At 46.1% G+C, this 26870-nt stretch overlaps 1 protein-coding gene and 1 long non-coding RNA gene across 4 annotated transcripts in view; one reads left to right on the top strand and one right to left on the bottom strand.

The window, feature by feature from the left end:
* Window positions 1-26870, bottom strand: part of LOC127480140 (uncharacterized) — a 146050-nt gene that overhangs the window by 102863 nt on the left and 16317 nt on the right. The window contains exons 1-4 of one of the 3 annotated variants that reach the window (XR_007907774.1): window positions 20471-21120; window positions 15736-15870; window positions 13278-13365; window positions 7795-7887 (exon numbers count right to left, since the gene is read on the bottom strand). This is a non-coding gene — a long non-coding RNA (uncharacterized LOC127480140). Of the gene's footprint in view, window positions 1-7794; window positions 7888-13277; window positions 13366-15735; window positions 15871-20470; window positions 21121-26870 lie in introns of those variants that run through there. The other 2 variants (XR_007907772.1, XR_007907773.1) reach the window with 2 other exon arrangements.
* On the top strand, window positions 21321-23309 carry JUN (Jun proto-oncogene, AP-1 transcription factor subunit). Its single transcript, XM_051807955.1, has one exon. It carries the CDS (start codon window positions 21685-21687, stop codon window positions 22627-22629), a length of 945 nt encoding a protein of 314 aa, XP_051663915.1. The 5' UTR covers window positions 21321-21684; the 3' UTR covers window positions 22630-23309.

Raw genomic sequence — 26870 nt, 5'->3', positions numbered from 1 at the left:
GAGCCTTGGGGACTCAGGTGTCGCTTTCTCTCCACCACGACTTAGAAACCTCTAAATGATCTGCTCATAGTGAGTGAGCTGTGGGACAGCTCTGGGACAGCTCTGGGACTTAATCAGGGCAGAAAGATATGGAAGTGGAAGGCACAGCTCAGTCCCTTCATATCACCCACTGTGCACACCCATGGTTTGTGCTCCCAGCACAGAGTCATTAATGGTGCTGCTCCAGAGAACACCCACAGCCTGGGATGAACAGTGGTTTGGGGATTTACCTCAGCATTGGCCTTAGGAAGGATAAATACCACCAACACTCCATTGCCAGGGTCTATCTCATTTCTGCCTGTTAGGAAGCTTTGGACTAGACAGAATAGAACGAAGGTGCACACTCCTTCCAGCCCTGGGAAGCCTCTGGGAACCACAGAGCACATGGAGCAGGGGAGGCACTGCTGGGTTTCAGTGTCTGTATCCGCTATGAGTAAGTCAGTGGTGCCCTGACAAGAAGGCCTGAGGAACCCAGGGTGTGGCAGCTCTTTGGCACAGCCAGAGCGGGCTCAGATGCCGACGGAGGTTTCCTCCAGGAGAGGCTGGAGTGTGAGCCAGGGCAGGAGGTTCCTGTGCCACTGTGAGACGGGAGCCAGGCTCTGCCAGAACCGGGTGACTCACGGCGGTGGGGGGGGGAAGGCAAGACTTGGCAACCTGGGCTGTCTCACACAGCAGCAGGTTTTGTTCTCTACGGGATAACCTAAGGCCCACGTGGCACGTGGCCAAACTCCTCCGCACAGGACTGCAGTCCTTGTCCCCCTCTGGCCACCTCCGTAACAGCAACGCACCGCGTCACTTAATCCATGCAGCAAACAGGGCTTGGCACACCCCGATGCTGCCCTGCTCCAGCTGCCCAAACCATGGTGGAAGGCAGCACAGGAGTGATGCTGGTGGGACTGAGTGTCCTGCTCTTTCCCCCTGCAGCAGTGGGGCCTGGCAGGCCCCAGGAGCTGGGAATATCTGCGTGGGACAGGACGCCACTCCCACACAGCGCAGGGAAACCGGGGCTGTGATTCACCAGGGGAACCACTTCCCTTGGGACAGAGGTAATGGCTCCCATTTCCTGCTCTCTACCCTACCCGACTTTTAAGGCTCGCATCCTCACCACAGGAATCACAGCTTGCACAACAGCTGCTTTACTTTACAGCCCAGCACTTCGAGGTGTTTCTGGGCAGTACCTTTAAAGCTGGGCTGCATCCACCAGGGATGAGAGCCCCAGGAAATGCCACCTTTCTTTTGGTAAATTCCTTCAGGATCACCATATCTTGTTATTGGGGCTCATGAAGGAAACTCAGGCCCTATGAGTTGTATTAAGTCCCCTGACACTATTTTACTGCTTTGCCTTTTGCAAGGCAAAAGACATATAAATTGTGCAACCTGGGGAATACAAAGGAGACAAGTCACATACTTGGGGATGACATTAATATCATCACTCCCAGCCCAAAGGAATCCTGAAGCCATGGTATTTAAAACAGCCTGATCATACATTTTTGGCAGGCCAGATCAAATATTTTCAATGAAATCTTTTTAAAAAGTGGATAATACACACATGGTCCAGCTCGTGGGATACACTTAACACCCAGACCTGTGGCTGGCACTACCTTGTGTGCAAAGCAGTTGAGTGACCATGTTCAAAGGATAACATGACATCTCACTTCAGTGGGACTGTGTGATTAGACTTTAGCAGGTGACAGTTCTCAGTGTCAAAGTCTTCTCTGAAAAGCAATAATCTCAAAAAAGGTTCAAAGTATGATAACCCAAAAGGAGATAAAAACCAGCATTAACCATTTTTACAAATCACAAGATCATAGGATAATTCATGCTGAAAAGGACCCCAGGAGCACACGTAGTTCAACCTCCTGCCCAAAGCAGAGTCAGCTCTGAGGTCACACCAGGTCATTCAGGGCTCTGACTGGTCTGTTTGCCTTTGGGATGTCTGTTGCAAGCATTGAAGAGTTTGGTTCTTGCATTAAGACACAAGGCTTTGCACTTAGTGAAAGAGAAATGATTACAACCTTCAAAATATCCATGAATATGATCCACAGACTACCACAGGAGTGAATTAACAGCACAGGTTTCCCCAGCACTAACTCCTCTGTTCTGATTTCCAACATACTCTGCTAAAGCAGTGAGCAAGCTGAGCTCTGATGGTTGATTCTGTGAATTCTGCAAGCTTGATTTCCACAAGTGGCAATGCCATTGGCAGCCTGGAACACATGGGTTTGTACTGTTTACATGGAAATACACTTAGGAAGGTGTATTTGCTTCCTGACCAAATATATATTAACAGTAAAATGTTGGCTTTACATAAACTACCTGCAGAGCCCATCCCTGGGAGTAATAAGCCATTGGTTAAAGATTCCTTAGATTCTTAGTGACGTTTCCTGATAAAGGTCCCATTTGTAAACACAGATGACATTTGATATGCAGGGGTTTAACAACATCAGCTTGTTCTAAAGTGTGCTTTAACCTGTGTTATCAGAACGGGAGCTGAATTCCTCCTGTGGTTAAAGGCTAAATTCAGATACCTTTAGTCACCTTTTTCCACAACAAGTCTCACTGAGTTAACTGAAGATTGATGATCAGAGAATGAACAAAGGGCTGAGCCTGCACACAGGGCTAACACAAGGGTTACCATTACACTGCGGGTCTTCAGACCACCTTTGTGATGGGAAGGACCCAAGGTTGTCTAAATTTCACCTTCAAATCACAATTTTTCACTGTTTCACCAGTGTGGTTAAAGTGGTGAAACATTCTGAGGCCGCTAAGTTTATATTTTCTGAATTCTACAATTTAATTCACATCCTGAAAGGAGGCTGTGTCCTTGATTTCACCGTTACTGCATTCAAAGATTGCAGTTGGAATAGTCTATTAAAAAATACCAACATCACTAAAGTTGCTACAAATTTATACAAAACCAAGGACTAGTGAGAGCCCCAAGCAGAGCTCTGCATTTTGGACTAAGAAAAGCAACACAATCACAGGTTGAGAAAGGCATTAGTGAGCATGAGATGGGGGCTGTAAACTCAGACTGATAGTGGTTTGGGTGCATTCAAGTGCTTTGTGTATATAAAGAACTTTTCACGGAATCACAGAATGGTTTGGGTTGGAAGGGACCTTTAAAATAATCTTATTCCACCCCCTGCCATGGCAGAGACACCTTCCACTAGCCCAGGTTGCTCCAAGCCCTCTCCAACCTGGCCTTGGACACTGCCAGGGGTTGGGCAGCCACAGCTTCTCTGGGCAACCTGCGCCAGAGAAATTCTTTAGGAAATTTAAAAACCCTCTTTAACACCATTCCCCCTTGTCCAGGCCCTTGTCCAAAGTCCCTCTCCAGCTCTCCTGGAGCCCCTTTAGGCACTGGAAGGGGCTCTAAGGTCTCCCTGGAGCCTTCTCATCTCCAAGCTGAACACTTCCAGCTTTCCCTGCCTGTCTCCAGAGCAGAGAGGTTCCAGCTCTTGGAGCATCTTCTTGGCCTCCTCTGGACTCACTTCAACAGGTCCTCCTTATGGTGGGGACCCCAAAGCTGGATGTGATACTTAAGTGGGGTCTCACAAGAGCAGAGTCAAGGGGAGAACCAGCCCAGACCTTGACAGTTTAATCTGCATTAATCACAGAGTATGGAAGACAAGCAATGTTGATTTTCACTTTAAAAACTACATGTGGGCACTTTCTTAATTCAGAATAACTGCTGTCCCACTGTCATTTCACATGTGTGTCTTTCCAAAAACATGCATCTTCCAAAGCTCTAGGGTCACAAACCATGACAACACATGGTGTATGTTGGGACCACAACCAACAGCCAACCAGAAACACCAAGGGGAAGAACTTTTTAGTGAGGGGTATTCCCCATATTCCTTTACCATAACCTTTACCCCCTACGTGGCAGAGGCAGGAGCACCCCTTTTCCAGTCAGGGTTTTGTTAAACAATTCTCTGCTATATGTAGTGTCCAAAATCTATTGCTGTAAATGCTTCTCCTAAATTATTGAATTCCATAGACATGTGTCATCTCCTGCCTCGTGGTACCAGAGTGTCTATCACTCTCTTCCTTATTGCCCGATCAGCGATTCTCTCTAATCACCCTCTTCCTTATTGCCTGATCTGTTTCTTCCTAAATATCTCCTTTACTACCATTCCAGCATGGGAATAACTTGTTTTATCATTGTAGATGACAGATATTTAAGGAACCAGCATTACAAAAACAACATTAGAAAATACAGAGCAGATCTCAGCTAACAACGTGCATTAAATGAATGCATGGCAATCTCCTGTTTTTTTCTTTTTTTAATCTCTACCATCAGTACTGTTAACCCCACCTACTAAATCCACAGCACACACCTAGCACTGGAACAAAAGGAGCTAGAAAACACCTTAGAAACTCAGAAAAAAAGATGAGGATGGCATGCCAGATTCATAAAGAGCAGCAGCATTTCATCCTTGTAACTGCAGAATCCAATTTTATAATAACAATTGTCTGTGCTGCTGAGTTCCTTCAGCACCTGTGACCCTGCTTGTCACGGCCTCATTGCCTGCTGGAAACTTGGCAAAAGACAAGAGAAGAGATATTAGGGAACCAGTGCTACATCCTGAGAGAGGCCATAAAGTCCAAAGGTTGAGCAGGATTGCCAGGAGCAGCCTGATAAACGAAGGAAGCGCCTGGCTCTGAGGAGACAAAGGGCTGTGCTGAGTACAGCGTGTCCAGGTCTGAGAGCTGAACCCCAACGTCCCACATGCTCCACACAACACACCATCCAGGGACTGTTCCCAGACAGCCCCCTGGAAAAAGAATTATTTTAAGCCCCTTTCTGAAATGAGCGTGTGACCCCTCAGTGCCAGAATTTCACAGATCTTAAATTCAAAAAACACTCCTCTTTATTTTTTCAAATTGAGCCAGGATGATTTGTTGATTTAATAAAAAGGGAAAAATCTCGTGTAAACCCTCTTTTGAATTAGCATATTCAAGCCTTTCCAAAATCTGGCTCCAGTAAAGAACTTGTCCTTAAAATCTATCAGACTGTAACTAAGCTTGTAACTTGGCATGTGAAATAAATAAGCCAATAATCAGATCCTTCAGAAATTTTCAATTAGAGTTGTAAAAATAGCTAATAAAATATTCAGCATTTGAAGAGTTTTTTATTCAGGAGGAGAGTACACCAGCTTTGGTTTCACATTAGGAAGAGCACAGGGTATCAATAACTAAGTTTTTTCCCCCTCTTTCCCACCCAGCACTCACTCAGTTACACGAGCACAACGTTTTGTGAAGCCACACTGTGAATCTGAGCAGAAATCCCTTTTCTGGCTTTGAGCACAAACGAACCCCAGAACTCGGCGCGGCCCCACAAGAACTGAGCGAGCTCAGGCAAAGAGCAGGAATGGCAGCCAGGGGAGGGAAGGAAAAGGACGTGAATTGCTTTGAGCTCATGTTGCTGCTGAGGACTTTCTATTATAAAACCATAACCTAATATGCTTTCAAGACCACGGCTCTGAACTGCTTCACACCAAGCGTCTCCTTCCCCGTGCGGGATCCTACAGGGATCTATCTCGTTACTGAAACGCTCCAGCGGAGCGGCTCGGACACCGCACTGCATTGTACTTTTCATTATTCACTGAACGAGAGGAAGGAGAACCCCAGCAGTGCCTGTAAACACAACATCTTCCTGGAGAAGCAGAATCCATCCGGCCTGCTCTCCCTGTGAGTGCAATGCCTGGCTCGGGAGGGCCGGGCTGTGCTCCCTGGGGAGCTCAGCTGTGGGAAGCGGGAGCGAGGAACTGCCTTTTTAGGACTGCGGCTGAGCGGAGCCGGGAAGCGCCGGGGCAGGAACAGCGCTGCGGCAGCAGCTCGCAGGCCTTATAAGGACACAGCCAGGTATTTTCCCAGCCGGCACATCCAGGTGAGGCGAGGCAGGGCTTCCCGGGATCCCCCAATGCCCGGGGAGACCCTTGGCCACGCCACAGCTGCTCAATGCAGACCTACAGCCCTGCTGTCTGCAGCCTCCAAGCACTTCAAATAGGCCTTATTAGGGAACAGAACAGCTTAATTAATTAATTGAAACATCATTTTCAGCTCTGCAAAGGCAGATGGTTTGGGGGTGAACTGTACGCGATATTAATGTGACATTTTAAGGCGTTCACGGCAACATTTCGGAGCACAAGGCTCTAATGTCAGGCAGCTTTTTAGCTGCCTACGTAAGAGGGCAGGTTTCCAGAGGTGAGGAGCAACTGGATTCTCCACAGGCTTTAACAGAAGGAGCAGGACACTCCAAGCCTCGGACACTCCAAGCCTCAGACACTCAGCAATTTGTTCAAGCAAGCTTTAGGAACCATGCATGGCTAAGACTCCTCCTCAGCTGCCTGAAAATTAAGGCTGCTTGACAGAAAAGCGAAAATATTTCAGTTCATTCAGTTTAAGTGACATTTCTTTTTATTACCTGTTTTGTTTTTCTAGGGAGCAAAATAAACGAAAGCACTTCAGGCCCAAATCCATCTATATAGGATATATGTGTAAGCACCCCTGGACATGAACTGTCCCACAGTGTTGCACTTTTTTCTTTCCTGATTCTAGTTTTTAGAGGTAAAAGAGGAGGCTGCAATTAAAATAGGAAAAAAATGTACCATTTCTTCCCAGCAATATCCATTTTTAAACTTGATTTTCAAATCTTTCTCAGCAAATCGCCACAACAACTGAGTGTCCTTGGACTTTTTTTTTTGGAGGGGGAAGTGATTTCCCTTTAGATATGGTTAAAAAAACTATTTACAGTGTAACATTAAAAGGAGACACTACTCATCCAGGAATAATCCATCTTTCCAGTCTTGAATATGAAATGGCACATTGAAATTCAAAAAATTAGCCAGATATTTTGCCATCTTGGTTTCTTGAGGTTAAACTTTGATACCTGCCTGCCAGGAGACGCTGCAAAATGCTGTATGACTTTTTAAATCCACAGACAAGTGTCTGCTCTACATCACAAACTCCTGCCACCATTAGCACCTTCAGGTAACAACCACAGCAGGAAGACCAAAACTTGGATTAATCTTGCCACATCCCACTTGGAACATATTGGCAAGAAAACATGGGGGAAGGTCTAAATCCCCTGGGTAATCACAGGGCATCCACTTCTAGGATTCCTTATGAGAGGCCCATCAGGAGAAAGAAGGCCACAGACCACATGAAAAATTAAATTAAACAATTGAAAAATATCCAGGTACGTGACAAACTTATTCAGTCTGAGCTCAGATGTGTGTAGGACTCTCTCCAATTGTTGCCTGGGCAGGGATTATATTTCCACAGCTCCATAGGAGCACCAGGGCAAGGCTACTTTCATAAAAGGAATAAAAGTTTTGACACAAGGTTTCATATTGTAAATTCCTCCTTTAAAAGAACTTGCTTGCCAAAGCAGTTCAGCTGCCAGGAAGGGACAAAAGCAGGGAAAGTGTTCCCTTTTAAAAGCAATGAGTGCGCTGTGCTGCTCAGGTACACGAGGCATGGCTCCAGCACTAGGGAGCGTTGGCTCATTAGGAGCAATTAAAAAAAAAAAGCAACTCGGAGGGGATTTTAAAAACAACAGCTTCCCAAAACAAAACATGCATATGTACCACATGCATTTGTTTATGCAGCTGTAATGAGTGATGAAATCCATTTATGAGCTGAAGTCACAAGATTCTAAGCAGGTCTTTGTTTAATCTCAGTAAGTCATGACATTTCCCTAGTACTTATAATAATGTGATTTGGATCAACATTTTCAAACTTATGCACCTGGTTTTTAACACTGCTCACCAACTGCACTTCTCCTCTGCTTCACTGGAGACAGGACAGTCTGTTTGGGAGGCACCACTTTGATCAACCACCCTAAAAACAGACAGAGAAACCTGGGTTTAGTTGAACAGCCGCCTGCAGTTCCAGAATTCAGCACATTCTCTGCAACTCTTACTCAAAGTGAGACTCTGCCCAACCTACAAAGAGCGTAAATAAAAATCAATGAGACCATTAGTGGGATGAACATTTACAGCATCAGCCCTCCCACAACCACAGAGTCTGCCCAGATGGATGCCCTTAAAAGACTTTCAGAAGGTTTGCTCTAGACAGTGGCTTTTGTTCCAGCACGTTGCTGTGACTTGGGAGAATAAAATGAAGATAAATGCAGCTGTTTCTCTTACATTAGTGCAGCATTAGTGCCCTCAGTAACAAAGGTAGGACAGAGTATGCAGGGGAAAAAAAAGATTCAGCACAAATAACAATTAAGTTACATGCTTTGTGTATTTATAAACTGTGCTAGGCTTTAGATGTATTATTATATAGCTTTAACATCAGTAATCCTGCATATAAATCAAGACCACGTTTTTAGCTTTGATATAAGAAGGAGAAAGGGGAAAAAACAAAGGTATTTGTCACTGCTGCTTTTGTCATTACACTGCTATTAGCTTTGCAAGCAACTCTGATGTTTTGTGAGCATCGGATCACAACTAAATGAATCCAGGTCCACTGGTAATACAGAGTGATTTTTAATAGTTCTTTTAAGAAGGGAAAACAGTTTACACTCCTAGGCTGAATAAAATTCCATGTGCCTAATGTACAGGGGCAGGCAACCCCAGACACAGACAAATTCTCTTGTCCTGCCAGGTGTGTTGCTCCCCACACCCTTCATCCTGTCTCTCATGCCTGGCTGATTCACCCACTGCTCTCCAGAGTCCCAAATGAAACAGGACAACAGGTGGATTTTCCAGCATGTCAGCAAACCAAGATATAAGGATAATGCAAGGATCTCTCACCTAGAAGAGAGGTGCTGTTCCCTGTTTTGTTCAAAGCAGCCTCTTTTTTTTATATGCAAAAGCATGAGGGACAAGACAGTTTCTGCATCAGCTTGGACCCCAACTCAGGAAAGCTCTGACAAGGCCAAAGACAAACATGAATAACCAGCAAAGTCTGTGCATCACACAACTGGCACTAATACAGTGTGTTCCTCCACCTTGCATTTTTTACAATTATTTTTGTTGATACAGGAACATAATAGGCACCATTGCCTCATAAATATACATTTATGCTAGCTATATTCATGGGAAAATAAACTCAGATGTTATCTTCCTATCTAAATTCAAAGTCTATAAGGATTACATTTTGTATTTCCCCATTCCTAAAGTCCTGTTAATTTCCTTTAGCTTTTTGGGATCTACTATGCCAGCATCCAGAAAGAAAATTACTGTAACTACTGAAGAATAACAACTGAAAAACACATATCAGTAAAAGACACTAATTAATATGTGAGTCCACATGAACTAAACCCAGCTGAAAAGCTTTGAAAAGGTATATTAAAATAAATAACTGTGAGAGTGTTAAGTAAACACTTCCCTTACTGGATTTGCTATAACTGACTGAAACCTTTCTTCCTCTTTCCACATTAAAGGAGAGCCCTAAAACCACATTTTGCATATTTTATTAGTTCAAACCTTTTCTAACCTGGTTCCCAGGGCAGAGCAAGTCTAAAAAAACTTTAAAAAGTGAATCTAACATTGTTCTAAATAACAGAATCCAGTGGAGTGTGAACAACAGGATCATCAATAATTGTCTACTCTTATTCTCAGACTCGGAGTGGGATTCTAAAGAATTTTTAGTCCCTAAGACTCACAATTTATTGAACCTGAACTGGCACACCAGCTTTAGCAATCAATGTTACCCATCTCATGCCTCTGACTTCTTTTACCAGAGAAAGGAACTGCACATTTGGAGAAAGAAAAACATTTCTGTGATTGTTTTAAAAATCACAGTTGAAAGTTTCTTGAAAGGTCAGAAGGCTCAGAGTTCTGCTGCTGGACACAGATTAGCAGGCAGAGGGTAGGCAAGGTGTTCAGGGGTGTATGGGAAGTGCAACCTCTCAAATTGATATACACCACTAGGTATATGGTACAATTATATCTTATCTTCCCAGCCCTGCAACCAAAATAAACCCCATGGAAGCCTTGGAGTCTGCTTCTGTTGTCTTTAAGTACACACCCCTCAGGGTGGCGACCCAGGACACACCACACGCCTTTTACCTCATGTAAGACAAAATCAAAACAAATATAATCAGTATTTTTCCTTTTAGGACTCTCACTGGGGCTCTTTGATGTGTTTTCCCTAATCGTTTTCTCTTTTTAATCATCACGCTCAGGGGTTTCTCTGAGCTTCTCATGGTTTGGGTTTTATGTAACCTCTTCCAGGCGGGCGCCTTCCCAAGCTCCCAATACAGCAACTGCAGTAACAGTACACAGCAACACTACACCCAGGAATACCTTGGCCAAATGAAACCAAAAGGGAAATTTAGATGAGTACATTCTGCTTAGGTTGGAATTTTGGCTCAGGCACAAGGGTTCACACTCCTGGTCTTGCAAAAAAAAGAAGCTCTAATGGAGATACTGAAAATGAAAGTATCTCCTCTACTTCAAAGCTGAAAATCCGGCGGCTTCTACGACGTGTTTTTCTGCTCTGGGAAATTTTACTTACCTATACCCAGCTGTGAAGGGGAAATCCTCAGTCCTACAGGTTGGCTGTGGGTTTACCATTCACTTGACTAGCCCTGAGACTGCTCCAGGATGATTTATTGGCATAAAACTAGTTAAATTTCTAATTCCCATGTGGCTGCTTGCCAATTTTTCTTTGTCTTCAGAGCAATTATTCACATTTACATTTATCTTGACTCCCTTTAGCACTATGCCTATTTACATAGAGAATCCTTGAACTGGTTACTACATTCTTTTCCAAAGAGGTGCATCGGTGCATCGGTGTCCTACAGTTCTAAAATTTTCCTGATCCACTATTAATAAAATGCCTAAATTTAAAACAGGGATTGCATAAAAACTCACATAACTGGAACATCTATAAAATGTCCTGTAAACTGGACTAAGCTGCCAGTAGATTCATGAGGTTTTAGAGTTAATTTCCATTTATCAGCAAAGAATTACTGATATCACTGATACCCATTTGTGCTGTTCTCTGTCAGGACACTGCACATGGAGGAAGCAGGAGCTGGGACAAGAACTGGAAACATTTCCTTCACGTGGGAAGGTGCCCTGCTAAGAAACTGCTTATTGAACCCGACAGCGGGCATATAAACAACATTAGAGGGAGTGCTCACACATGTACTCCCAACAAAGGGGAGGACAAGGCGGTGAAAGTCAGAGCCATTACAAGACAAATACAAATTAAAGATACTGTTTTTAATCTCCGGGATACTAAAATATTTTTTGAGAGCTCCCAGTGTTTGTGGGAGGAGGAAGGGAGAGAAGAGGGTAGGGGAGCAGTAAGTTCTGCTGAGATTTTTCTTATGGTTTCTATCACCTTTTGTGGGGAAAAAAAAATCTAGAGAAAAGCAAGAGAGAATTTCGAAACTAACAGAAAAGCACTTGCTAAAAGTAGCTTGCTCTTTGCAAAACTTCCCATGAGGCCTGAAAAAACACCCTGAGCATGTCCTTTACCATGCAGCTTTGCAAATCAAATGCTGTTTGTTTCAGAAACAGCTGTATATTTTTACTAGGGGGGTTATTCCTGTCAATTGTCCCGTAATTACTGATCTGTGAGAAGCAAGTGAAGGAGTCAGAGTTACCACAAAGATACAAGCACAGCTATTGAAGTCCATGGGATTTTCAGCATTCCCCCTCCTCGCCCGAAACTATCCCTTGAGTGAATGCTGCCATACAGATTTCCTTAGTTTGGCCACCTGGAAAGCATCACCACTCTGAGAAGAAAACTGCTACGGTTTATTTGAAATTTCCTTAGAACGAAGTGTTGCTGTCCATGACCATTTCCCAGAAAGGTGTGTTGTTCTATCACCACCCCTATCAAATTCAGAGCAGACAGGCTGTCGGGACGTGCAGCAGCTCAGATAGGCCGGGCTGTTGCAATCCTGTTGCAATCCCGAGCAGAAAGCAGAACGTTAACACTGGCATGTGCTCCCACGCCCTCCCCTCTCCAGGCTCCACATTAACTCCGTGACACCCTGCGAGGCACAGGCTTTATTTACACAACACCCAGCCTTGGGACGAGCTTTTGTTCGGCTGCGATGTTGACAAGGCTTAGGAAGCACGACCCGCCACAGTAAAGGTGTATTAAGCATCAAGTGAGGATGCATGAAATGTTTTGACACTCGCTTGATCGAGTTTCCAGCTGCAGCGCAATTCCCTTTAGCCAGGAGCTGTTGGGACACACTAGGGAAACTCCTGGCTTTCAGGGAGAGCCGTGACTGGCGCTCACAGGGTGGTTCTGACAAGATTTTAATCCGGGATGCCGGTCACTCCCTGAAAAGGAGCAAATTCCTCGCTCCGCAGCCATTCAGGTTTTTCGCTGGGATAGATCTGAACGGGCTGTATTTCCCAACACCCTTCCTTCACCTCTCGGCTGTGTCAGCGCCAGGGAGGGGACAGCGTGGGAGCCGGAAAAGGCAGGACTGTCTTGTGTCAGCAGGGCCGGCCGAGCACACGGGGCACCGACGTCATTCCAGGCTCTGCGATTTACATCTTCAGGAGCGCTCCGGAGTTTGCCTTAAAAAGGATTGCTGTATGGACAGCATTCCAAACCTTAGCAGAGGTGTAAAACGGGCAGGAAGGCTGAGGTGCAGATTTATCGGGAGGAGGTGTCCAAGGGGGCCATAAGCTTCGCCTCCCCAGGAACAGCAATGCACACTCCCGGCCACCCACCCTCTTCCCCGAGGGCTGTGTACAGCAGGGGAGCTCCTGTGTTTCACATGGTCATCCTCTTCTCAAAGGTTTGGATTCAGAACAGAGGCTTACTCTTTAAAGAAATGATCTGTGGGATGATCTGGAGAGATGGCAGTGCCCCTCCTGGGAACCTGCTATATGATACTTCCCCTATAGTGCATTTGTGACATGGACAACTCCAAATCACTGTCAGAGCCCCTCAAAGCACAGACTCTAAATGTAAAGAAAACAAAACAACCCCCCACATACAAAAAGCAGGCCCATAGCAACTGGAAGATATTCGGTCAAAAATGTCAAAGAGTGACCAGAGAGTGAAGCTGGCATAAATCTAAGTGCCAGTATTTGCTCCACACAGTCCTGGGTCAGATTCAAAATGCATTACAAGGCTGATGAACCAATAAAAATGTCAATGATTAATATCCTAAAAGCAAATGGGGGCAGTAACAAATATTTTATGCCAACAAGTTAATCCTAGATCTTCTTCCAGATGAAAATTCATTCCTTCTCTGTACCTTTTCCTTAATGCATTTTAAAAATAAAAATAGTTCATACCTCTTGTCCAGCATTTATTCCCCCCAGATCTGCATGCTTTATAGGACTTCAGTCTCATTATGTTTCTTTTACAAGCAGGGAAATCAAGCTACAAAGATGTAAAAAGTGATTAAGAGTCATTCAGCAGGGAGGCAAAAGCAGGGAAGAGTGCACTTCCACCCCATTTGAGTTTATTCTGTTCTGTTTTTCCTCTACTGGTATACAGAAAATTACTTCTCATTAAACTCACAAGGTTTCATTAAAAATGTGAACAAATGTTTTGTCAAACTTTTTAAGTTCTCTCAGTTGTCTTGAAGAGAAATATATTCCCTACCAGTACTGCTACAGGGGTAGGTAAATACCCTGCTGCCCAACAACATAAATGTGAAATACACCACTGTTCTTATTAATATTTGTGTAACAATCCAGGGCTGAAATGGGCTATCATTGCACTGACCTCAGATCTCTGACACAAATGCCTATTTGAAGCACCTGGCACTGGGCTGGAAGCACCCACACCCAGAAGTGCTGTGTCTGGGCTTGCAGCTCTGCCAGCCACACACACACCTTTTCCTACCCCGACTGCACGGAACGCAGGAACTGGAAAACATCAGCACAAAACGTGCTCCTGTAGAGCAAGGCTGTGTTGTGCCATTAACTCTTACACCACACGTGCTTCACCTCTCTCACAGCACTCACCTGAGCCCACAGCCCTCTCCTCACCGAGCAGAAGCCTCTGGAAATGCGTGCACAGAGCACCCAGCTCTCTAAATATCACACAGCCACTTCTGGGATGGCTTTCTAGTTGCTCCATAAAAAAAAAGTAAAATTTAAACCAAACTGAATCTCAATTCATAGCCCTTAGGCTACTGCTTTAGTATTGTCTTTTATCCTGAAAATTTTCCTTGATCTTGTGAACTTAGTTTTAATATATTTAACTGTTATGGCTTTTTATATGTTTCATATGTTCTCAACAGGCTGTAAACAGTCCTATGAGCTGAACAATGCATCTGCCAAAGGCACTGCTGGCTGTTCATGGACTTGCTCTAGCAAGAACAGTGCTCCTGAGCCCATGGTAAAAAAAAACAGGATCTCAGGTAGGGATCAATATGGATTCTGGGCTAAATTTTCCTTCTCTGCTTCCTTCTGAAACAAGGCAACATACAGATATTGTGCTGGCAGCTGCATACAACTTTTACCAAAGAAAAGAGGAAATAACAGCAGTTTTCAGGGGTTTGACTGTCCTGGTTCTTCTCCTATGGAAGTCCTAAGAGGCTGCTGCAGGCACGACTGGGACATTCCCACCCTTTGAGGCGACAGGGCTGCCTGGACCAGGGGGGAGCAGCTACATTGTTGTTGTGTGATGCTTCAGCTGGGATCAGAGATCAGGTTGTTGTTTATTAATCAGCCGGGACTGAGGAAGAGAAGCAGTTCCGTAGCACCTTCTCCAAAACCAAAGACTTGATCCCTGTTTGTGCTTCCAGGCACTGTCCTTCCCAGGCTATGCCCGTTCCTCCCTGCACTGCCTTCCTTGGCTCTTTGGCAACCACAACTGCTCCCATACCATGACTCCAACACAGATGACTGTCATCCAGAGTGAATGTTTCCATTTGAATTACGTGAGCAGGCACTCTGTGAACTTCCCCACAGGCTCCACCACTCTAATCCCTGGGAGGGAGCAACCTGCAGGACCTACTTTCACTGTTGAATGCTTTCCCTGTTCATTGCTCCTCCTGTCAGGGACATTGCCCAAATCCAGACAGGTGTCCTTACATCTGTCACCCACCAGCCACTGCTGACGTTTAGTGACACGGACTCGCTGCCCGTGTCTAATCCAGAGCCCACAGCACAGGGCGGGAAAGCTTGGCCATTCCCTGGAAATCCCTGAGCTCTGTGGTGCTTTGCACTGGGCAGTTTTGCTCTCACGCAGACTCGCTTCCTCCCCTTCTCCTGTTGCAAGCATGGCTTTATCCCAGGTTGCCAGGAGCCCACTGTGCCGACAGCTGCTAAGACAGAGCAAGGTGTCGACTTTGACAGGATGCCAGATTGTTTATTAATTAAAAATCCAAGCATTCGGAGACCCTCATCAAAACTGAGCTATTTTACCTCTGAATAGTTAAATCCAGCTATTCTGGGGCTTTCAGTCACAATTGACAACCATAAATAAATCCACTTTGTTGACACTACCAACTTTAATGAGTGTTTATGGAAATATCCAAGTGCCACACAGCCAACTCCAGTTCTCCACAGCGAACCCCCACCTCACTAATATGGGAACAAATGCAGGCTTCCAGTGGGATCTTTCTCCCCAAACATAATAAATACCTTTTCAAAGGTGTTCATCTCCCTCCCCAGCACTCAGCATCAATATGTTTCTATTTGTGTGGGGAATTTTTCCCTGCTGCCAGCTCACAATGCCAAGCACAGCCGTCTGCTTCCCATATGCCACCCGTCCTCCAGTGCCTCCTCTCCTGCTCACCTTCCCTCTCTGGGCTCCCACTGTGGATCAACTGCTCCTCTGCCAGCCTTCTTGGTGTGTAGAGGATTTTTCTGACTGTAGGCTCCACAGGACGGGAACTCTGCCCACTCTCTATTTCCTGGAGCACCAGCTATGCTGTGGTATAGGAATAATGAACACAGAGACATTAATAGTGTGACATTGAGATTTGTAACATCCTAAACATCCTTCTAGTGGCAGGTGTCCCTGCCCGTGGCAGTGGGGTTGGAACTAGATGATCTTTCGGGTCCCTTCCAGCCCAAACCATTCTGGAATTCTAAAAAGCAGCATGGGAAGCAAGGCCCCAGCATTCCTTTTGGACTCATCTTTAGACAATGTCAACTTCTCTTTGCTCAGAATTTTGATAAAAAATTATAAAATACATACAGTTGTTTGAATAAAAAAAATATATAGTTTGTTACTTGTAGTCACACTCAGAAATGTATTTCTGAGCACTTGCAGTGAGCACTGAAATCCTCTGTAAAGCCAGCTGGGAATGGGAGGCACAGCAGTCAGAAATCTAGTTGGGTGAACAGATCCTCCTGTCCACTTTAGAGACAATCACATCACAGCTTTCATTCATGTGTTGCTGCACATAAACATCCAGGGTTTGAATTGCTCAGGCAGCATTCTTAGGAAAATAGAAGCTGTTTTTAGTGGTTCCTCCCTCACTTGTGCAGCCTTCCTCTGTGTTTACAGCACCGCTGTCCTGCCCCAGAGGTCGCCCAACAGGTCTTGCAAAGTCTCCTCACTTTGCCCCACCTCCACCATCCACAATCTTTGTCTCTCTAACCTACTCATTTTCCTCCATTCCACAAACTATTAGTTTCAAAGAAATGCAGAGATTAATTAAAATGATTGGTGGGATGAGTAGGTGAGGGGGACAGGCCAAAGGGCTTGACAAGAAGAAAGATGAAAAGGCCTGAATGCGTATGGCTTGGTTAAGCGGTGACTAATGGAGGGTGGAGGAGATGGACACGATATTCATTTACAACTGCCTGTGGTTCTGAGCAGCATTTTTCATGTGCAAACTGGGGACTGGCTCAAGACAAGCTTTTGGCCTCCTTGTAGAGTGGGGTCTACTCTTCCCCCACTCCCCCCCCAGTCTGTGCATTCCCACTCCTTCCTGGCATCCTCAAATTCATTTACTTATTTTTATTTCAGCCAGATGCAGTTCCTGGATCTCCACCTGGCCACTGGGAGCAAAGAGCAAGAGGAGAGGCCACGGAAGCCGGGGGTGGATGAGGTGGCACCTCTTTGCCACACCTGTGTGTGCTGCAGACTTGGGTGGACTTGAACCGACTGCGCAAACACACCTTGAGGAACAGGGCAGGACCTGGGAATTACTGTATTTCCACTTGGCTTAAGGAAACCCTGTTCCTTGTGCCACCTGACTCCCAGCTTCTTTTACTATGCTCTGATGGAGTAAATGAAAGAAAAATACTTGTTCCTTCTGACTCTTCAAACTCATTCCCCCATTTGGGGAAATCTGCTCTATAGTAATTCCTTAAGCAAGGGGAAAGCAGTATGAGAAGATCCAGTAATTCCCACTTTTACTCACTTCATGCAGAGGTGAAGCAGGATATCACACTTGAAAGCAAATGAGAAAAAAAGGAAAAAATCTATATAATAAAAAATTCTATGTTTTCTCTATACTTTTCTATTTTCTTTATAATAAAAATGTCGTGGAAACATATCTGAGGAGGGGAAAAAGCAAAATGATTTAATATGTCTAAAGAAAGTAATATATTTAAATATCTAATATAGAATACATGTAATACATAAACCTCTAATATATTTAAACTGTGGAAACAAGCATTTTCTTTCTGTGAGCACATTTTCCAATATAAAAGAGCAGAAACTCTCATTTATCCATCTTTCTTTTTTTTTTTCCCCAAATGGCCTCAAAATAAGCCAAAAGCACTTGAGATAGAAGAGTGAAACAAAAACAACAACCCCATTTATTCCTGGACACCAAATATAATTTAGACGGATGTGGTATGGATAAGAAATTTTAATTTGCCCCTGAAAAGGCATTTAATTATTCAGATTATCTGATTGCCTCACTCAGGCTTCTATTGATTGATTAGAGAACTTTATAAATCAAAATCTGCATTACTGCTGCTCAGTGTGTTGGCTTCTCACAAATCCAATTGGCAGTCCCTGCCCACAAGTTAGTTTATTGAGACATGTAAATGGCTCTGGTTTATAAATGGGTCAGTAAGTGTTCCTTCATCCTACTAAAGGAATATTTTCTTAAGGACATCAGGAAGCGGGGAGGGGGGAAAAGCCCTGAAGTAATAGGTGTTTAATAAATCAGGGTAGAGTCATCAAAATTCCCAGCTCCTTGGCTAATGGCCATGAAGGATCACTATCCATGGATCCCACTGGATCTGCACCACTCTGTGGGTCTGGGGTGCTGAGCTTGGGCTGAAATCTAAGCTGAGCCTTCCCTAAGCACCCGCTCACCAGCCAGTCCCAAATTAGGCAGAAAATCCCCTCGGAGCAGCCAAGAGCTCTTTGATTTCAGAGCTCAACCTTCATGACCAGCTTGACTCTTCCAGCCTGGACCCAATAACCTCCAGTGAGCAGCAATTACCGTAATGAGTGGCCTGACTGCCCCCCACAGCTCCAGGCCCCAGCACCAACACGTCCCTGGCAAACTGGAATGTCTAGTCCTGAAACTCCACCTCTGCAAGAGGAAGGAAGTAGAAAACTGAAATGGGTGGAGGGTAAAAAAAAAATTAAAAATTAAATCAAATGAGTTTAAATGAATCCCTCCAGCCTGATCCAACCCTGGCTGAAGTTAATCAAAACCTTGCATTGAGATCAGGGGGCTGTAATGGCAGTTTTTCAGGTTGTACAAACCTGTACCAAACAGAGTTAAAGCTACACTGACTGTGTTCCTCGTAGTCTGAACTTTGCTTTCTAGGACAGAAGAAACATGCAGGAAAAAAACCCAAAAGATGAAACAAAACATCAAAACTCTTAACAAATTAAACATGTCAATCATTAATTGGAACAAACTTTATTAGTATTATTTGTCTATACAGCAAATTATTTGCATGGTTTCCTATGCACCACAAATCACACCAAAAAAATCCCTTTTTAGCTTAATTTTAAAGTCATTTTTATTTCAAAATTTCCACATAGTAAACTACTAATTCATAACTTACACATCTTACATCCAGCATTTCTTCCTTGCAGAGACAAGCCCCTCATAAATATAAAATCTGCAGGGTGACAAAGAGTCAGGTCGTTTATGGACTACCTGGGAGAGTTTTACCACATTCAGGACCTCCACATCAGGTCCCACAAGATACCCACGTCTGACCGGAGCCAAGATCCCTGGGAAGGCTCACAAAACCAGGGGTGCTCCCCCAGGCACAAGTGAATTGCAGCCCTGGGATTTCCAGAGCTAGAGATGTTCTGCATTCAACAGGCCCTAAGTGATTTCTCTTCTGTGAATTCATCTAAACACTTTAAAATCCCTCAGACCACTCTTGCCAAGGAGTTCCACAGCTGAACTACAATTCTGTGAAGACATTTCTCTGGTTTATTCCGAACCTGCCAGTTCCATTTGATGCCCCTTGGCTCTGGTGCCCTAAGAGCCAGTCACTGGTCTCTATTTATCTTGTATGTAAAGAATAAAAGGGAGTTGAACAACTGCTCTGAGCACTCGCTGCATTAATGAATTTCAGAGATTTTCTTATGCATGTGCAGTAACTTAGGGCTGTTTGGCTGAACTGTTTATGCAGCTGAAATTTGAGTTACCTGTAGCTCAGAGATGCTGCCTCTGTGAGGACTGTGTGGGCACCAGCAGAACATCAAGAGCTCCCCCATCCAACCAAAACTTTATATTTTGTGCCACAAACTGTTAACACGAACATACTGCATCTGTTATTGCACACAAGTAACACCAGTGCCCACAGTGTGGCCAAATGGAATCAAGTGGGAACACAGGGTAGAACTGAAAGGAAAAAATGTCAGCAACTTCAAAGAGAGGAGCTGGACCTTCACTTTTCTTTCACAGGCACTTGTGTTTCTGTTTGCTTCATTGCTCCTTCCTATACTGTAACTGCTAATTATGTCATTATATCCAGGAAAAAAATAGCACTGGGGAATTTGAAAGTGTGTTTTCAAACCTGGACATAAGTTTGTCAGCCTCTCACATCGTGAAAAGGGATGGAAGCTAACAGATCAACTTCTTCACTGACACAAGAAGCTGGACAAACAGCAGGTAAGAACTTTGTGCTGGAAGCGTAAGGAGCACTTGTTGCACTGTCGATAACCAAACACCAGCACAGCCCTTCAGTCCGTCCCCGTGCTACCCCGCATTGTCACTGCCTGCCCTCAAATACCTGCTGCACTTTACTCCAGAGGTAGCTGCCCGTCAGCATTCCCAAATCCACACCTCCCGGAGCGAAGGGTGTGTGCGGGACAAGGTAAGACAAACGCATCCCTTTCATCAGAGCCGTGCCCTGTAACGCCGCTCGCTCGGAGCGGCTCCAGCGAACCAGACATCTCCCATCTGTTGCTCCGAGGGGAACATGCCAGCACAGACTTTTCTACTCCTCCACAACGATCCTTCAGCTCCAGCCCTTATTCTCCCTCCCGACTAACCTGTACTTCCACAACAATACTGGGGCACTCTCTAAAATTAGGCCGTCGCTGTCCCCTCCCCTCAGAGGACGAGTTCAGAGAAACCCATCCGCACCCCTGCTTTCTCCGGTCGGGTTCTACTCCCCCCTGCGTTATCCCGGTTATTCCCGAGGACGGGAACTGACGTCGCGGCTCTCTGAAAGGCAGAGCCGTGTCGGTGGCGGAGGTGCGGGGGTGTCCGCCAACGCCGAACCCCGCGGCTCGGGCCGTGCCGGGCAGGCGCGGGGGGACTCCGCAGGTGCCGGGAGGGGGTCAGGGCGGGGAGCGGGGGGTGCCCCCGGTGCCGCCCCCGGCGCTGCCTGGAAGCCGCGGGGGCGGCGGGACGGGGAAACCACGTGGGGCTCCCCGGGAGCGCCGCCTGAAGGGACGAACCAACACCGCCGGGGGGGGCAGGAGTGGGGAGGGGGGACGAACACACACACACACACACACACACAGAGAGCACCACCGGAAACGCGGGGGGAGCGCCGGCCGCCAAACAAACCAAACCACAAATAACCGCAGAGACAAAGCAACACCCGCGGGCGCAGACACAGCGGGACTGGGGCGGTTGGCGGCGATGGAGGATTGCCGTGTCCCCCCCCCCCCCCACTGAGGCGGCCCCGCCGGGCCAGCCCCGCGCGCGCGGGACGCGGTAACCAGAGAGTTCAAAAACAACGACGTCAGCCCACAGTGCCCCGCGCGCGCCCCCCGGCATTACGTCATCCCACAGTGCCCCGCGCGGGCTCAAGAAGCTTCTGAGCGGGGGGGGTGGCCATGGCGACCCGCGCGGGGCCCGCGCGCCGCGCCGGGCCACGCCCCCCCCGGGGCCGGGGCGGCGGCAGCCAATGGGGAGCGCGCGGGGTGACATCATGCGCTATTTTTAGCGGGCCCGCGGCCGCTGATAAGTGAAGGGCTGCACGGCGGGAGCGAGCGCAGAGCGGGCGGGAACGGGAGAGTGAGCGCCGGGACAGGGAGCGGGAACGGGAGAGTGAGCGAGCGAGCGAGCGCCGGGACAGGGAGCGGGAACGGCAACTGCGCGGAGCCGGCCACGGAAAGTACTTGTGGCGGCGGAGCGGCGTCCCGGCAGCGCCGGCACAAGGAGGAGGGCGGCGAGGCGCCCCGCCAGGCCGGGCGGGCTCCCAGCGCGGCGGCAGCAGCAGCAGCCACCCCAGTAAGACTCCTCGTTTCTCCTTCCCCGGCTCCGCGTTCCCCTTCCCTGGGAGGGTCGGGGTGCCCGCGGGGAGCTGAGCGGCGGCCGGGCAGCTTCCCCTCCCCGGACTGTGTTCTATGAGTGCAAAGATGGAGCCTACTTTCTACGAGGATGCGCTGAGCGCCGGCTTCGCGCCGCCGGAGAGCGGCGGGTACGGATACAATAACGCCAAGGTGCTGAAGCAGAACATGACGCTGAACCTGTCCGACCCCTCCAGCAACCTGAAGCCGCACCTGAGGAACAAGAACGCCGACATCCTCACCTCGCCCGACGTGGGGCTCCTAAAACTGGCCTCGCCCGAGCTGGAGCGGCTCATCATCCAGTCCAGCAACGGGCTGATCACCACCACGCCGACCCCCACGCAGTTCCTGTGCCCCAAGAATGTCACGGACGAGCAGGAGGGGTTCGCCGAGGGCTTCGTGCGGGCCCTGGCCGAGCTGCACAACCAGAACACGCTGCCCAGCGTCACCTCGGCCGCGCAGCCCGTCACCAGCGGGATGGCACCTGTGTCCTCCATGGCCGGCAGCACCAGCTTCAACACCAGCCTGCACAGCGAGCCCCCCGTGTACGCCAACCTCAGCAACTTCAACCCCAACGCGCTCAGCTCCGCGCCCAGCTACAACACGAACAGCATGGGCTACGCGCCCCAGCACCACATAAACCCCCAGATGCCCGTGCAGCATCCCCGGCTCCAGGCGCTGAAAGAGGAGCCACAGACTGTACCTGAAATGCCCGGGGAAACCCCTCCCCTGTCCCCCATTGACATGGAATCACAGGAGAGAATCAAAGCCGAGAGAAAGCGCATGAGGAACAGAATCGCGGCGTCCAAATGCCGGAAAAGGAAGTTGGAAAGGATTGCCCGGTTGGAGGAAAAAGTGAAAACTTTGAAAGCCCAGAACTCAGAGCTGGCATCCACTGCCAACATGCTCAGAGAACAGGTTGCACAGCTTAAGCAGAAGGTCATGAACCACGTCAACAGCGGGTGTCAGCTCATGCTCACACAGCAGTTGCAGACGTTTTGAAGAGACTCTTCAGCGGGAACTGTGATGTTGTGGTACAACTAAAACGGGCGAAATCCAAAGCGGCAGAGGCGTAAAGCTGATGGCAAAGGCTGGAAGGCTGTCCTGCCTGTGCTCTGAAGGCGCATGTGTGGAAAGACTGGCAAAGCCTTCGGCTGGAGCCGGGAGTGGAGCGGCCGGCGCCGCGCCGGGAAGGGCTATTCCTGCTCGGATGAGATGTCAGATCTTCGTTTAACATTGACCAAGACCTGCATGGACCTAACATTCGATGATCATTCAGTATTAAAGGTTAAACTGCAATAGAAACTGTAGATTGCTTTATGTAGTATTCCTTAAGAAAAAAAAAAAAAACAAACAAAGTGGGAGGGAGGTTTGTGGGAGGCTGATTTAAAAAAAAAAAGAACTATTCTGCCTGCCTTCAAGTAAATTGTGTATGTACATATCTTTTTTTATTTTATTTTATGAAAGTTGATTAATGTCAATAAACTACTTCATGACTTTGTAAGTTATTTTTATGTTGTTTATTTGGGCACTGCCCAGTATTGTTTGTAAATAAGAGGCTTTTTTTTAGCACTCTGAGTTTACCATTTGTAATAAAGTATAATTTTTTAATGTTTCTGTTTCTGGAAAAAATTCTAGAAGGTTCTATTATATTTAAGAAAAAATAAAATAATTAAAATGTATTTCCCCCTCACACTTTTTTTTTTTTTTTTTTGCTAGTGGCTGAGTTGGGAGAATGCCCTTTGCGCTGGGCTCTGAAGGGTAGAGGGATTATGCTGAACTTGCTGTCTAACTCCAGACATGTCCTGGAGAAAGTGAGAGGAGATGGGGAGAAGCCAGATCCTGGTCACTAAAACAATACAACTTTTTGGGCTGTCCTGGAGTTTTATTTCCCAATTGTAGCCTGAGTGCCTTGGCTGCCACATTCCCAGGCCCAGCTCAGACAGCTGACTGACTTCAGGCAGGGTTGGAGAGGGGTAGAAAGCCAGGGAATGAAACTGTTCCATAACTGGAGCAACTGGCTACTTGATCTGACAGGCTTTTTATTAAATTAATGCCCTCAAGAAGATAAGGCAAGCAGTTGCACTTCAAAAAAATGCTGTAGGCTTCAAAATAAAAATATTCACCTTTATTCCTGTGGTTTTTTTTCCCAGGTAGGAGGTGATCCTTGTTTGTTAATATTTATGGCAATGCTGTCAGCAGTAAAATAATTTTACAACCCTTCCCCTGTCTCTAAATCCTTTCCCTTTTGGGTGTTACTCTGGATTCTAAACTTTTTGGCAATAGGAAAGCTGGGAAAACTGAAGTTAGTGGGAAATTAAAAGAGCAACTTGTTGAAAAACAGCAACTCCTGTTGCTTGTTTCCAGCAACTTGCTGAAAACAGCAATTTCTCTAGCACTTCCCAGGTATTTTTTTATAATGTAATCTTGGTTTTTAGTACAATGACAATATACAGATATAGCTTAGAAACCTGCTACATTACTTGGGAGAGGGAGGGTGTGGAACAGTTTTATACCAGGATTTTCAACATGGTACCCAATTCATTTAATTTAATAAACATACTTAAAGGAGACCAGATGTTTTCCTGCTTGCTGTTCGAAGCCTAACAGCTAGGAGGAAGTAGATGATACAAAAAGACAGCCAGAAAATATTAGAAATTCATTATTCTCAAGCAGGCATTATTCTAAGGAAAAAAGTCTTTTTTCCTTGGAAGAGGAATAAGCATAATTTTAATTGAAGTGACAGTGTTGCTTAAGGTCACTTCACAAGATGACTAGATAATTTTATATATATACATACCTTTACTGTTATCAAAATGATACCCTGAACCTTGCAAGTACTGTGGGTCAGTTCCTTACAGGAAGCATAGAAGTATCTTCCCTTTAATGTTTTTTCCTTGAAAATGCTATACATTTTATCACAAGGGGTTGTTTTACTGTTTAAAATATGGTAATCACCTTCCACATCCCAATCCAAGTGTCAAGGTAGGCACTGCTGGGCTGGTGTTTGCTGCTGTCAGAGGAGTACAACTGTAACAACACCAACCAAACAAAGGGTTACTAGGAGGATTCTGGAGTTTGCCAAGAGTACATTTTGCTGATGTCAGCAACCCGGAAGGTAAGTTGATTTTGACCATATGTAGGAATAGACAGCAGAGGGATAATACACAGCACTGCTGGGTGTGGTTTTACTGGGATTTAGCAAGTGCCAACTAGCAAAATAAGCAGGGCAAGGAGATTAATTACCTGCAAAGGTGCATGTTTAACTCTCAGCAGCACTGGGTTATGGAATAGATGTTACTAGCAAGCATTTTGCTTAATCACCTAATTACGTAAAAAATAAATACATTATATAAAATACTATGTTAATTAAACACAGCTGAGTGACAGTCTGCTCCACCCTGCCGTCATACACACACAGACATTGCAGTTGTGTGTTTGCTCCCAAGGGTGACATTCTGTAGCAAGGGCAAAAAAGTCCCTGAGCAATGGTTGGTTCCTGGGACACAAGTTGTTGGTGGCCAGTCAGAGAATCTCCCAAGCAAGGTGGGGTTTAGTGCCAGTTGTGCAGTTTCACAGGAGACCAGGAGCAATTTAAGATGAACCCTTTCTTTGGTCCCACACCAAAATTGAGGATCAGGCCTAGGACAGGGCAAAGTAGGTTTATATTCCCTCCACCTCCATGTGTTTTGTAAACAGCGTGGTGGGCCGGGAGCCTGTTGCTATCTGGTTCACTTCAGCCCAGATTAGAATCCAGCACTCTCAGGATATTAGCAGATCACTCTGTGATCAATACCCACAAGGGCAATGAAAGCCGTGCCTGCCTTTATATGTGGTGAAATGCAAAGTTTTAACACTTACTGAACTGCCAAGATTTAAATTGCCTAATGCACTGTGGGCCTTACTTCTATAAGGAATAGTCAGTTCTCTCTGAGATTCAGAGAGAAACTCTTTTTGTTGCCCCAGCTGTACTCACAAGGGAATATTTTGCAAATAACAGCATTGTGAACATGTATTTTGTTTGGCTGTGAGTGTTGTCAACGGATTCAGGAAGTGAAGTCAGAAAAAGGCAGGGTTTCAAACAGGGCAGGCTGCACAGAAATGCCTGGGCAAAGAGCCTCTAATCAGAACAACATGTTTGGGACACAGAATATTAATTAGAATTTAGGTCTCTATTGAAACCAACAAAACCCTCGCACTTCCATCGCATGAACAGAAGTGAGCTACAAAGGGGGGTTTGACAACCATTACTCACTGTACCATTTTAAATCCAAAGTACTTGTCATTGTAGGAATAACAGCAAAATCTAACTTATTCTACAGTGGGACAGAGTTACACACCAGCCAGTTTCAATCTCAGAACACAGAAGTTACTTGTATGTACTTACATGTACTCCTACTTCCATGTACTCCTACATATCTGTAGGTCTAAAAAATACCAACCTCAAAACAGAGCACTTTAAATACCAGCCTAAGGCAGCACATGCCCATTTAATATCGAAGTCAGGACCAAGAGATGCCTTAGCTGTCTTTATTTTATAGGAAGCTGTCAGGAAATCCAGACAACATCCCTCCAAACCTGTGTGAAAAATGACTGGCAATTTTGTCCCATGCTAAGGTCTAAGAAATCCATTACAATAATTACTTTCTGAAAAAACAGCTTAGGCTGGGACAAGCTCGGGCGCTGCTGGAGAACCCCACGCTGTGCTGTGTGCCATGGCCAGGAAAGTACAAGGCAGAACTGAAAAACCCCCACTTATCTTTAATATCAAGCCTAGTCCTTTATCTGTTCTCCACCTCTTCCTCCCTACTCCTATTCCCAAGACTTTGGTGTACCAGCATGGAGTTACTCACATCAAGAACTAAAACCAGTTCAGGCAAAGCTGGCTGAGTAGAACAAAAAAAGTTGCAAACCTCATGAGTGAACACCAAATACTGCTAGCAGGCAGCTGGACAGCAAGGAAATAACATTGGAAATTACCATATACACAAACCCCTCATGAAACAGAACATACCTTCGGAACATCTGGCATTAGGGACAGGGAAGGAAGGTGGTATTAGCTTTGCAAGGAAAGGAAACCTCCAAGATGCAGATGGTTTGCTTTTTGGGAAGATAATTCTTCCAGAGAAGTGCTTGTTCCTTAGAATTGCATGCTCTGCCAACACCAGACCTGTACCCAAGGGCTGGTGGCAATCCTAATTCCACACATCCACATTAATGGTGACACACACAGTGTAAGGTGT

This window comes from Manacus candei, unplaced genomic scaffold, assembly GCF_025592945.1.
Source record: "Manacus candei isolate 608988 ecotype Guabito, Panama unplaced genomic scaffold, ASM2559294v1 h1tg000005l, whole genome shotgun sequence".
Taxonomy (NCBI): Eukaryota; Metazoa; Chordata; class Aves; order Passeriformes; family Pipridae; genus Manacus; species Manacus candei.
The sequence above is the reverse complement of the archived record's forward strand: the minus strand, read 5'-3'. Positions and strand labels throughout refer to the sequence as shown.

Bases quoted from the DNA above. Each gene is read 5' to 3' on its own strand.
- JUN (XM_051807955.1), top strand. From the start codon at position 21,685: ATGAGTGCAAAGATGGAGCCTACTTTCTACGAGGATGCGCTGAGCGCC.